Genomic DNA, 12,913 nt, shown 5'->3' on the forward strand with positions numbered 1-12,913 from the left:
CACTTCTGTACATATATAATTTTGTTAATTGTGCCCTTGTTGCTTTTTTGTCCTTTAAAGCTACAACAGAAAAGTAATATTTTTTTTTTAAAGACAAAATTGAACACAATCAACCGAGAAGAAAAAAAAGAGACTTTATCAAATCTTTTTAACTGTTGATGCATCACCTAGCAACATCTCTTATAAAGTAAATGATATAAAAAAAAAACAGAACGAAAAAACCAAAAAAATAAAACTATGTTGTTGCTTCTTTTGAAATTCCAAATTTGAATCAAGTCACTACTTACCATCCAGTGAATTTGACTGAGGACATGTGAATATTTGTTCATTTTTCTCATCAGTTTTAACTAGGGTTAAGCTTGATTCTGTTGAATCAAACATTTTTAAAATATCTATTTTGTCAGAGGAATCAATTATATCTGACCCTTTTTTACTTATTAGCTCATCTTGAAGACTCTCCATCTTGCTAGCTGAAGAGTTGTAATCAGGTGTAATGACTTCAAATACTTCGCTTATTGACTGTAATGGCTCAGGATTGGCAGGCAAAACTAAAGAGAAAGAAGCATAAACATAAAAAGCTGAAGAATTATAACGGGAATCATCTGAAAAAGTCGATTTTTCAGGGATTATCCTCATTCTTATCGTTTTCATAAGATTTTTATTTAGATGCTATCCAATACTTTATCATCCAATAATACTAAAAATATAGTTTCAAATAAAACTTTATAAGACAAACTCATTATGATTAAATGAGGCAAAAGAACTCATGTAATATTAAGCGTCTAAAAATAACAAAGCCTATTGATACAGGCAAAAAAACAATGTTTTTTTAAATTATGAAAAGCATACTAAAGGTGAATACAGACAAGTGATATATAATTTATTACATAAAAAACATTATCCAATATATAAAGTAAAGCAAGTCTATTTCTTAAATCTTTTATGGTTAACAGCTGTCTTCATACAAAACCAATGTTTGATTCTTTTTTTTTGTAGAACATTGGTCCCCGTTATTAACAACAAAAATGAATTTTAATTTAACTTTTGTAAAAAAAATAGTTTGTCTGCCTTGATTGAAAAAAAAATGAATACTATCTTAAATAGCACATAACAGCACCAGCCAATACAAATATTAACGTTTAGCATTACAAGAGATATAGTTAACTAGAATAACTCAGAAGAGCATCAGATTGAAAATCTGAAGTTCCCGACTTCAATTATAGAATTACTAGCATGGGTGCCCGGCGTTGCCTGGTGTATGGCGGTGTATGTTGAGCAAAAAGAAAAAAAAACAAAAAAACATAGGAGTAGGATGACAGGCTCAAACACGTACCACAAAGGAGAAAAAGAACGGGGAAAAACCTGATGTCTTTGCTGTTACGACCACCGCCAAACCGGAAGTGACGTAAGGCTAGACATTTGAAAGGAGAGGATTACTTTTGAAAATATCAGCGAAAAAAGCGACCCCCCCCTGTAGAAAAGTGCCCAGTTGAAGGGGAAGATATTAATGTTTTTAGCCAATTTTTCAATATTTGTCGTCTGAAAGGTCAAACTTCAAAATGATACTGATCTTGAGAAAATCTGTCGCTTCTGTCGAAAGTTTTAGGCAGACATGCAGACATACATACATGCATACATTTATATATTGGTAACTAAAAGTTTCGACCCAAACCAATTAAAAAAGCTTGCCCTATCTCTGAATACCCTTTATGTAAAATTTCAAATGTTTAGACCAGAAATTGTCTGAGTAATTTAGTAGAGACTGAAGAGGTCAAATTTTTTTTAATGTTTTGGGCTCAAGTCAAGTTATTAAGTTAGATCCATGTCCAAGGAAGCTATATCTAAAATTTCAAGTGTTTAGACACAAAATTGTTTGAGGAGTTTCGTAGAGTTCTCAAAGATCAAATCATTGAACTTTGACCCTTTAACAGCCAAATTTCTGGGCGAAAACGGATTACAAAGATTTTCCCAAACTCAATATCCTGTATATCAAATTTCGAGTCTGTAGACTGAAAATTGACAGTTACTGTGTAGAGAAATGTAGACAGACAGACAGACAGATAGAGACACACACACACTTTCACTTTTATAGATATATAGATTTGCTTTTAAATGTCCGGTCATTAAGGACAACCTGGATCTTTCATTTTGCTAAGAAGAAATCTGATTATATTAGGTATCTCAAACCAAAATTTTATTTTCATTATCTCTAAAAAAATTAATGTGGTCATATAGATTTTTTATAGATTTTTGTAAACCATTAAGAAAAGTACCAAATTTATTTTGGTACTCAATTAGCCATCAAGTTATGATCATTCAAAGTTTGTTAGAAAGTTGAAAATTTGCTATCATGGTCCAGAAGCCAAATTTCATAGTATATAACTGAAAATGTAAGCTACTAACAAATGAAAAATCCTTATAAATGTAATGTCATCTTGTGGTAAATGAAAATTAAAAGCAATAATTATTAGATGAAACCAACCTAAACACTAGGCAAAATCCCACTACCAATGGGGAAAAAGTGCAAATATGACACGGAAATGCAACCTTGACTGTTCATATCAATTTCATTTCAATAGCTAATGTATTGAATCTTCTTAGTATGATTCATAAGACATTAGCGATCAAGATAATTTATAATTAAAAGAAAAAAAAATTGATAAATCCACTCAATTGTGGACCATGAAAAAGCAGTCGAACAGACAATTTGGTAAAAAGGGCAAAAAAAGGTTAAAAAAATGAGTCAAAAGTATACGTTACTGAAATTGCTGTAAAAATGGAACCATTGGAGGTAGAAGTTTAAAATTTTGCAACTTTACTAATTTTTGGGTGAGGAACTCAAAAAAAAAAATGCTGCCTTGTTTCTAATAACAAAACTTTTTGCCACAGAAATATTTTTACTTTGGGGAATTTAAAATCGCCAAATAAGGACCGACAACCATAAGATTTAGAAATCTGTTATACAAAAAGTCACAAGTCATTTTTTTTCAAGCATTAAAAAACTTTCAACTTAAAAGACAAGTAAACAAGTAAGATATTTTATAGGCAGAGGTTTTACTACAATTCCTTTCCTTATTAATTTTCTCTCAGAATTCTTTCATAAGCTTCTGCTATGATAGATATATCAAGAACACTTCAAATCCTACCATCACTTGAAACTGGCATTACCTCAAAACTCCATCTGTAAACAAATGCTGACTCTACCTGTGCAATGTCATCTGACAAAGGCCATCAAAAATATCTTTTCTACCTTTGGTTTACGATAAAAATTCTATTACAGAGCTGGACGCAGATATAACCTTAACGACTTGGCCAATGTAAAAGTTGATGTCATAGTAGACAGCAACCCATTGTCCTTGATGCTCATAACTGAAGATATTCTGAGATGATTCTTCATCACAACTGCAGGAGTTATCTGAATGTTCAGCAGATTCACTAAGGGACATTTTTTTTTGTTTTGGAGCTGGAAATGAATTAACTGGATTTCTTCTCAAGTAGTCAGAGAGAGCAGCTTCCAGTTGAACTTTATTTCCACCGGTATTGATTTTGACACCTAACACAACCTTCAGATATCTCAGTTCAAGTTTATCAAAAAAACCTGATAAAACATATAGGTCTTGTGGGTACATCTACAGTTTATCGCCGAAAATAGAGACGCCATTTTTTTTTCATGCACCTGTCGTTAAAATCTGAGGGAGAAATCATTATTTTAAACTATGACCGAAGCATAAAATAAATAACAAAAAGATTAAACTAGATAATGATTTTTCAGCCTCATTTAAATTAATTTGTTGTCGACCCTTTAAACTTGCTTCAATTCAAAAAAATGTTTCATTAAAATTATTTATTTGTTTGGACCCCCCCCCCCCGCCCCCAAAAAAACTATTTTATAAAAATCCAATGTTGCTTTCATTTGCAACATCCCTGTTCTATCTCTCTCTGTTACAATGACAGAGGCTTCCCTCCTACCATCCAGATCGGTTCCCCAAAATCATAATTCTCCTTCATTTAATTTGTTATCAATTCCAAACACAGAAAAAGGGGTTATTCCTTCTTTTTTTCTACTCTATTCTTTCCATCCTTTTCTTTTTCTGCCCCTTTCTTTCCTTCCTTTTCCACAGTCTGAATCTTGACATTTGTCTCTGTAGCATATCAACCTCTTTTAACCCACCAACATTGTCACACAATAAGATACGAAAACAGTTAATTGATGTCAACCTGACCAACGAAAGAAGCAGGAAATAGATCACACAATCCTGAAGAATACATGATATAGTATTTATGAAAAAAGACTGAGACTAGCAACATCACGTTAGAGAGAGAGAAAGAGGAGGGGAGAGGTAGAGAACAAGAAAGGACGGAGCCAATGAAGGACATGAAATCTGGACCTTCCGATCAGAACATTTTAATTCATCCTCAGGACATTGAAAAATGTGTTCAAACCAAAAAAAAAACAAAAAAAAAACTGTTATGTCAGTAATATCCCATCTTGTATGGATTGTGCGATTTGAAATATGCTTGGAAAGATGAACACATAGGATGCGTTGTAAGCAATACATGTCGAAGGCTTCGAGTGTGTGAAAATCTTTGCATACAGCAGTATTATGTGTATTAGTGCTTGGTTATATCCTTAATTTTGTTGAGATGGTAAGCTATTCTAGAGATAGCAGAAGGCTGCATGAAATGGACACGAATGAGAAATAGGAACAAGTAATGAAAATACAAAAGTATCATTGAAAGCATTGAACAGGAGAATATTAAAGGTAATAAATTCACCAAGGAACAATTTCGCAAAGGACAAAAATAAATGATAGTACTGAATAAAAGTTTATGAGAAAAATTATCAATATGATCATACATCAAAAACACCATGGTTGATGACATTAAATATTATGAATAGACATTTGACCCTTACATAATGAATCTGTTTCTTTAAATTTTAGATATTATAAATCTAGGATTAAAAAATATACCAACTTTGTGAGTGTTTGTCATGTATTTCTCAAGTTTTAGCTGGACATACAAACAGATAATTGCCCCTTTTTATAAGTAGTTCACTAATATATCACAAGTTTGTAACAATAGATACAATTGCATGTCGAATGTGCATAAAAAGAAAAAAACTTTGAAAATCAAAACAAGTAAAGATTTCATAAAAAAGAAAAGAATTCTAACTTATTTAATTAGCTTAGAATTAAAAAGGACACGTTTCTTGAGGCAGCAATGTGGTCCTTAGCCCATGATAGTGATAGAGGAACTCTAGGCTTAAGTGGCACAGAACAACATCTAGAAATAATTGAATTGCGCTAATGGAGTCATGTGTTTAATATAAGGAGGTTTAACTGAATTCCAAAGGTACCATTAGGGCCAGAGACAGTGGATCAAGAGATCCTGTGGCAATCGATTTTGGATGTTCACATTAACAACATGTCCTAGCAGTTAATTGTAGAATAAAAGATTGTATCAGAGAAAAAAAAAATGATGCAATCTAAAAAAATCCAATCAGGAGTTATTTTAAAATGTTATATTGATATGACGAGATCCCTGGCGACACCAGATGATCTTGCTTTTCAAATAGAGAAAGAGAAGATGGGAGAGGAAAAACAGATGTTTATGAGATTCCTGTCCACAGAAAAGAGTAAATATTTCAATGAGAGAAGAAATAGTGAATATTTCGATGGGAAATAAATAAATATGATAATGAGATTCTCGAGTTGGCAGAAAAAGCAATACAGGGTCGTTTTCTGGTTTAGGTTAGAACAACGATTCAAATTATTAAAGAAACAATCTTTTGTTGAAAGGTACAATGACTTGGGTTCAAAAGGTCTGTTTTGGTGTCTGGGAGGTGTTGTGTTTAACTGCCAGATCACCAGCCAGTGATGGGTTGGTTGGACAGATAAATAAATAAATTGAATCTAAGGAGAGATATGGTCATGAAAGACGAAGAAGAGAGAAAAGAAAGAGAAAATGAAAATAATAAAATAATGAGTTCACGACAGAAAGAAAAGAATAAGATAATGGAAAAGAGAAGAATAACTCCAAAAAGGCAGAGGGAGGAATTTCTGATTTGATAAAAACGATTGACTTTTTGGAGTTAGGGTCCAGAGTCCAGAGTGCCTTTTTACTGACTGGCATCGAGACGTACACATCGCTCTCACCCCGCCTGGGGGAGGGGGGGGACCTCATAAGAGCTAAGTTGAAAAGCTCTTGTTCTTAGCTGGGAAATTGATTAGTGGAACTTAAGTATGCAACCTGCATCACAAAGCTTGAATCAAAGAACTCGACTAAACAAGTGTAAACGATTTATGAATAATTATTTTGTTTCATTATATAAAAATGTCCCAGAGTTTTTCCTTGTTTCCCGATTGCCGGCCTGAAATGAAGATGCAGTTTATTTCAGGTAGGCCCTGACGTCAGATGATGGAAGAGATAGACTGGATCCAGCACGAAGCCAGAGTGACGACCGAAATCGACAATGTTGCCACACGGACTTAGGGTCATGCACATTTCGCGTGCCCTGAGCAGCAGAAGATATTTTCCAGTGACCAGTGAGGGTCTGGTCACCCTTGAGGGGTCCACCACTAGACAAGTAAGAATGTAGCCCTGCTGGGTTGCATCTATGGTCCTGTGAGCTGGGAGCAACGAACACGGCCAGAAGTACATCACAAGTATGCTCCCATGAACCAGGATAGTGACGGATGCGGCCCGGCCCTCGGACGAGGAGGGATATATATTATATTCAGTCAAATATGTGAATAAAAACTTAAAAGAGATTAAAATACCAATGCTGGCAACAGACCGTCTAACTTGTTATGTAAATAACATTTTAATGGTTTTTTTTAAATATTTTATTCTACCAACAATCTATATACATGAAGTAGCAGCGTTCGTGTGTGTGTGTGTGTCTGTGTGTACAACTACCAATCACCAAAGAAATATAAAGGCCATATGTGTGTACACCTCTCCTGGTCAAGAAATATTAATGCCCATATTAGGATACTTCTGTCAAAGGAGACATTATATTGTATACGGACTTTCAATATATAGCATACTTTAAACCACTTTTCATTACTGAGTTACGGTCATTAACATATCACATTAAATGCAATCTATTTAAATGATTACCTCGATGACATATTCGACATAATAGCTTTGTTTCAACTGTACTAATTAAAATTTTTTAAATTATTTAGTTTATTTAAATTTCAAGTTATGTTTGATTTAATTTATTTTATCTGAAGTCTAAAACCGTTTTATTTTCAAACCAAAAACCAGAAAACCAAAAGGGGAAATAACTGTAATAGCTTAATTGAAAAATTGTTTTAAATGGAGCGCGTTATTAAATATTTCCTGTTTTTGTTTTCATTTCGAAATATTATTCTAAGCTGAATTATTTTTTTTATTTTAATTCGAAGGAAATATTTTTTCACTTATTCTTACTTTTTAAGTAACCTTTTTTATTTGTTAGAGAAAAATAATTAAAACTAATGTCCTCATTTACTTGCATCTTCACAAGGGCAGAGTTAGTCACAGAGACACATGTGAACAAACTCCATCATCACCTGCTCTTTTTGTTTTTTGTTTATAAAAGTTAATCAGTGTTGCCCAGGATTTATTATAATAATTATACCACAGCAAGTGTGTTTAATTGCCTGCAAAAAAGATTTTCTTTATAATTTATTTAATATCTTAAATTAAAAATGGTCAATTTTTACGACGTGACCCAGCGTCGTTTAACCCCTCTACAGCAGATGTGCTTACAGTTATATCTCATAGGATTAGCGAATCTCTAAACAGAGGCAACCTTTCTAGGACTATTGCTCTTGACATATCAAAAGCCTTTGATAGGGTATGGCATAAAGGTTTACTTCACAAGATCTCCAGCTATGGTATAGCTGGAAATGTCTTCTCAATTATTAAATCATTTCTCTCTGATAGGTTCATAAGAGTAGTAGGTGATGGACAAAAATCAGAAGCTCACAGTATTAATGCTGGAGTCCCTCAGGGGTCCATCCTGGGCCCAACTCTTTTCCTGATCTACATTAATGATCTTCCAAATCATATCCTTACATCATTTGTAGACATTTTTGCTGACGACACTACCACCTATGGTAGCACATCTAAGACAGTAAACGACCAAGTTCTCTCTGATTCTCTCTCCTCTGATCTTGATCACGTTGTACAATGGGGAAAGGAGTGGCTAGTTACTTTTAATGCATCTAAAACCAAGCTTCTTTCTTTACATCATCAACGTTCTGATCCCCATCTGGCATCAATTAAAATGAATGGCTCTCGTCTTGGAGAGGCCTCAAGTTTTGACAGGCTTCTGGGCTTGACCTTTACTCCTGATCTTAAATGGAATACGTACATCAAATCTGTTGCCAAGGCCGCTGGAAAAATGGTCGGATGGATGGATGGATGGATGGATGGGTTATTTAATCAGCATATCAACCTTTGTGGGTCATTTAATGCTGTTTTTTTTTTGTTTTTTTTTCTATTCGTTAGTTTGTAGCTTTTGGTTTGGTTGTTTTATAGTGGATTTTATCGTCTTTGTTCTCTGTCTTGCAGGATGCTTTTGCAGAATATAAGGTTTTTGCGGGTTATATTTTTTGGAAGAGTCCTATTTTTTTAATGTAAGATAAGATTTTTCTGGTGTTGTTCTCTTTGAAGATTATTTGAAGATCTATTTCTTTATAGTGTTTTTTCCTAATTTGTGAAAGATCTGTGCATTCAGTTAGTAGATGTTTTACAGTAAGTGGTACTTGACAGGGAATGCATTGGGGTTGATTTTCTCCTTTTAGGAGGTAGGAATGGGTGTGACCTATTCTAAGTCTTGTTAAAATGACATTTTGTCTTTTGTTTGTTTTTTTGATAATCCTGCCTCCTCTCTCCAAGTGTGGGTTTTATATTGTATAATTTGTCATTTGTATTTTTATTCCATTGATTTTTCCATTTCTCAAGTATATGGCTGTTGATCAGGGATCTAATATCCGTGTATGGGATCCTGCACCCATCAAGGTTCAACTTCATTGCCTCCTTAGCATCGGCTCTTTCATTGCCCCTGATTCCCATGTGGCTAAGGATCCAGGTGAATATTATTTTCTTTTGGTTGGTAATGAGATTTATTTTGTTTAGGAGTTTGATAATTGTGGGGTTCTCTTGTTTTCTATTTTTTATAGCTGTTAAAACGGATAAGGAGTCAGAGAATATAATGAATTTTTCTGAGTTTTCTTCAGCAATGATATCCAGTGCTAAATCTATGGCTCTGGTTTCAGCACTAAATATAGAGGCTTCATTCGGAAGTCGTTTGCTAATTTTTGTATTGTTGTAGGTAGCTGCACATCCAACTCTATCATTATCCTTCGAGCCATCTGTGTATATGTATGTATAATCAGAGTAGCATAGCTTGATATTTTCAAGTTCTTCTTGAAATATGGCAGGATTTGTTTTTGATTTTTTATTTTCATTTAAGTTCAGCATTACATTTGGTTGTCTCATAGTCCATGGTGGGTTTTCGGATATTACAGAATGGTGGATATTTGTTATTGGAATTTGAGATTCTTCTATACTGGTTTCCATTCGAAGTCCGAAGGTTTTTATGGCTTTTTCTTTTTTGTTAAATAGGTTTCTATATTTGGGGTCAAAGGTACATTGATAAGCGGGGTTTGTTGGGCAAGACTTTAGTTTCAAGTAGTATTGTAAGCCAAGTTTTTCCCGTCTGAGCTTTAGGGGTGCTTCGTGGGCTTCTGCATATAGGCTTTCTTTGGGGAATGTTCTATATGCTCCCAAGATTGGTCTTAGTCCTTCATGGTGAATGGGGTCAAGGATAGTTATGTAGGAAGGCCTTGCTGACCCATAAATGAAACAGCCATAGTCCAGTTTCAAACGAATTAGAGTCCTGTATAGTTTTAGGAGCGTTTGTTGGTCTGTTCCCCAGTCTGTGTTAGCGACAACTCTTAATAATTGTAGTGCTTTGTGGCATTTCTGCTTTAAATATCTCAGATGGGGAATAAAATTCAATTTTTTGTCAAAAATGATCCCTAGGTATTTATATTGATCAGTAATATCATTTTTTTTGCCATCGAGTTTTAGGGTTGGATCATTGTGCATTTTTTTAATATTACAGAAGTGCATGTACTTCGTTTTAGACTCGGAAAATTTAAAACCATTTTCTGTGGCCCACCGGTTTATTTTGTTTAGGTTCAGCTGCAACAGTCGCTCTATTGTTTGGACATTTTTTGATCTATAACAGATCAAGAAGTCATCGACATATAGGGAGCAGTCGGTTCCAGGACTTAGGCATTTGCTAATATTGTTAATCTTTATATTAAATAAAGTGACTGATAGTATGCTTCCTTATGGGGCCCCTTCCTCCTGGTTTTTGAGGTCAGAAAGAGTGGATCCCACACAGACCCTAAAGTTCCTGTCAGATAAAAAATCTTTTATTAATTTGGGTAGTCTTCCCTTTAGATCTAGATTGTGCAGGTCTTTCATAATGCCATATCTCCATGTTGTCTCGTAGGCTTTTTCCAAATCAAAGAAGACGGTCGTTATGAGTTCTTTTTTTATGTACCCCTCTCTAATGAAAGTTTCCAGGCATACCAGGTTGTCAATGGTGCTTCTTTTATTTCTAAATCCACTTTGGAGGTCTGTTATCAGGCCATTTGCTTCGAGGTACCAGGTTAATCTTTTGTTTAGCATTCTTTCGAATGTTTTGCATACGCAACTTGTCAATGCTATGGGTCGGTAGCTTGTGAGATCAGACTTAACTTTATTAGGTTTGGGGATGGGGATCACTGTTGCTTGTTTCTATATGTCAGGGAGTTTGCCCCTGATCCAAATGTCATTGAAGATGTTTTGGAGGTAGATTAACGATTTTTGAGGTAGTTGTTTCAAAAACTCGTAGTGGATCTCATCTGGCCCTGTTCCAGTGTTGTGTGAACTGTTTATGGCGTCGGTTAATTCAGATAGGGTGAAAGGTTTGTTGTAGTCTTCTACATTGTCTGAGTTGAAGCTTAGTTTGTTTCTTTCAGCATCTAGTTTGATTTTTTTGAATTGTGGTTTATAATTTTTGCTAGAGGAGTTTTTTGAGAAGGTTTTTGCGAGTACATTTGCTATCTCTTTTTTGCTGGTTATTTTTGTATTATCTTTTGACAGGTGTTTTAGCGGTGTCGGTTGATTTTTACCAGCTATCTTTCTAACCATATTCCAGATTTGTTTTGTTTTGGTGTTAGAGTTCAGTTTGCTGATATAGATTCTCCATGACATTCTTTTGGCCTCCTTAATTGTTCTACGGGCTTTTGCTCGGTCTTATTTGAACTGGTCTAGATTGTGGGTAGTGGGACGACTTTTAAATTTTCGCAGTTTTTTTACGTAATCTTAACGCCTTTTGGCAATCTTCATTAAACCAAACTTTTATATTTTTTGGATTTGGAGCCTTTGGGTATACATTCCCCAGCTATTGACATCAACGTATCAGTGAAGTGTTCCATAGAGTTCTCCAGTTCATCTTTGTCTATTAGTTTTGCATTGCATTGGGGTTTATATTCCTCCCAATTTGCTTTATTTAGCTTCCATCTGGGGAGGTTATCTTCAATCGGGATTGAGTTTTCAAGTATGATGGGAAAGTGATCGCTACCACATGAGTCATTATACACTTGCCAGCTGTAGTCCATTAATGTGGCTGGGTCGCATAGCGACAAATCAATGGCTGAGTATGTACCTGAGGCAGGGTGGAGATATGTATTGGAGTTTTGGTTCATGAGGGACAGATTGTTATTGTTGATGATATTTTCTAGTTTTTTACCTTTTATGCCTGTTTTATTGCTTCCCCATATGATGTTGTGGCTGTTGAAGTCTCCTAGTAGGATGTATGGTTTAGGAAGTTGTTCTATTATTTTGTTGACTTCGCCTTCATTTATGGGGTCATGTGGTGGGATATACATGTAGCAAATGTTGATAGTTTTATGTAAAGTGGTTTTCACAGCAATTTGTCTAGAGTTATTTATTTCGCTCTGAGGGATGTCGTTTCTAACTAGAATTGATACACCTCCGGAGGCCCTCTGTCCAGTATTGTGTATAAAGTTGTATTGGGTGTAGTTTTTTTATAGTGACGTTATCGTGTGTCTTTAGGAGGCAGATGATAGCAGGTCATAGTTTAGATATTAACAGTAGCAAGTCGTTTATGTTTGCCTTAAGTCCTCGGCAGTTCCATTGAATGATAGTTTGAGTTTTTTTATTGTGGTCTGTCATTTTATTTGACTGGGGGTGTTTTGTCTTCTACTTCCATCTCCTCCAGTGTTCCTATTTTGTTTCCGCCTCTTGAGGTTGATTGGGATCTAGATCTTGGTTTGTTTTTGTTTTCTTTAGTTTTCGTTTTATTGGGTGATGGTGTTTCATTTGATTTGTTTATAAGGGTTGTTTTCATTTGGTGAGTTTTTTCTTTTTCTTTGTTTGATTTAATTTGAGTTTTTTGGTTTGTTGGTTCTGTTTTTTTTGTTGTACTCTCTTTTGTAGACTGATTATTTCCAGAGTTCAGGATTAGTGTTTTAATTTCTTTCATTAGGTCTTTCATCTCTTTTATCAATTGAGATAGTTCTTCAGTTTTTATTTCTGGAGGATTTTTTGTATAACTTTGACAACTTTGATTTGTGTGTATTTTAGCATTCTTGGTTACTTCTGAGTATCTTGCGTTCATAATTTTCCTGGCTTCCGAGAAGGTTATATTTTTTGTGTACTTTATTGTTGTTATTTCTTTTTCTTTTAGCCATGTTTTGCATCCTTTGAAGTCAGCTGAATGGTTTTCCTTATAGTTTGAGCATTTGGGGTCTTTTTTGCAGTCACTATGTTTTGAGTTTTCACCACATCTTATACATATTGGTGATTTGGTGCATTTGGATTGATGATGTCCAAA

General features: G+C 34.5%; 1 protein-coding gene across 19 annotated transcripts in view; it reads right to left on the reverse strand.

Annotated features, from left to right (window-relative positions):
* LOC145255706 (uncharacterized) overlaps positions 1-12,913 on the reverse strand; it is a 150,459-nt gene that overhangs the window by 73,346 nt on the left and 64,200 nt on the right. For 11 of the 19 annotated variants that reach the window (XM_080114423.1, XM_080114414.1, XM_080114319.1 and 8 more), the window contains exon 11: positions 288-548. The exons of the other annotated variants lie outside the window; for them this stretch is intronic. In XM_080114423.1, coding sequence (XP_079970549.1) covers positions 288-548 — 261 coding nt within the window. The remainder of the gene's footprint in view (positions 1-287; positions 549-12,913) is intronic. 19 annotated transcript variants of the gene reach the window in all.

The sequence above is a fragment of the Euprymna scolopes genome, chromosome 3, assembly GCF_053919585.1.
Source record: "Euprymna scolopes isolate OS-2025 chromosome 3, ASM5391958v1, whole genome shotgun sequence".
Lineage (NCBI taxonomy): Eukaryota > Metazoa > Mollusca > Cephalopoda > Sepiida > Sepiolidae > Euprymna > Euprymna scolopes.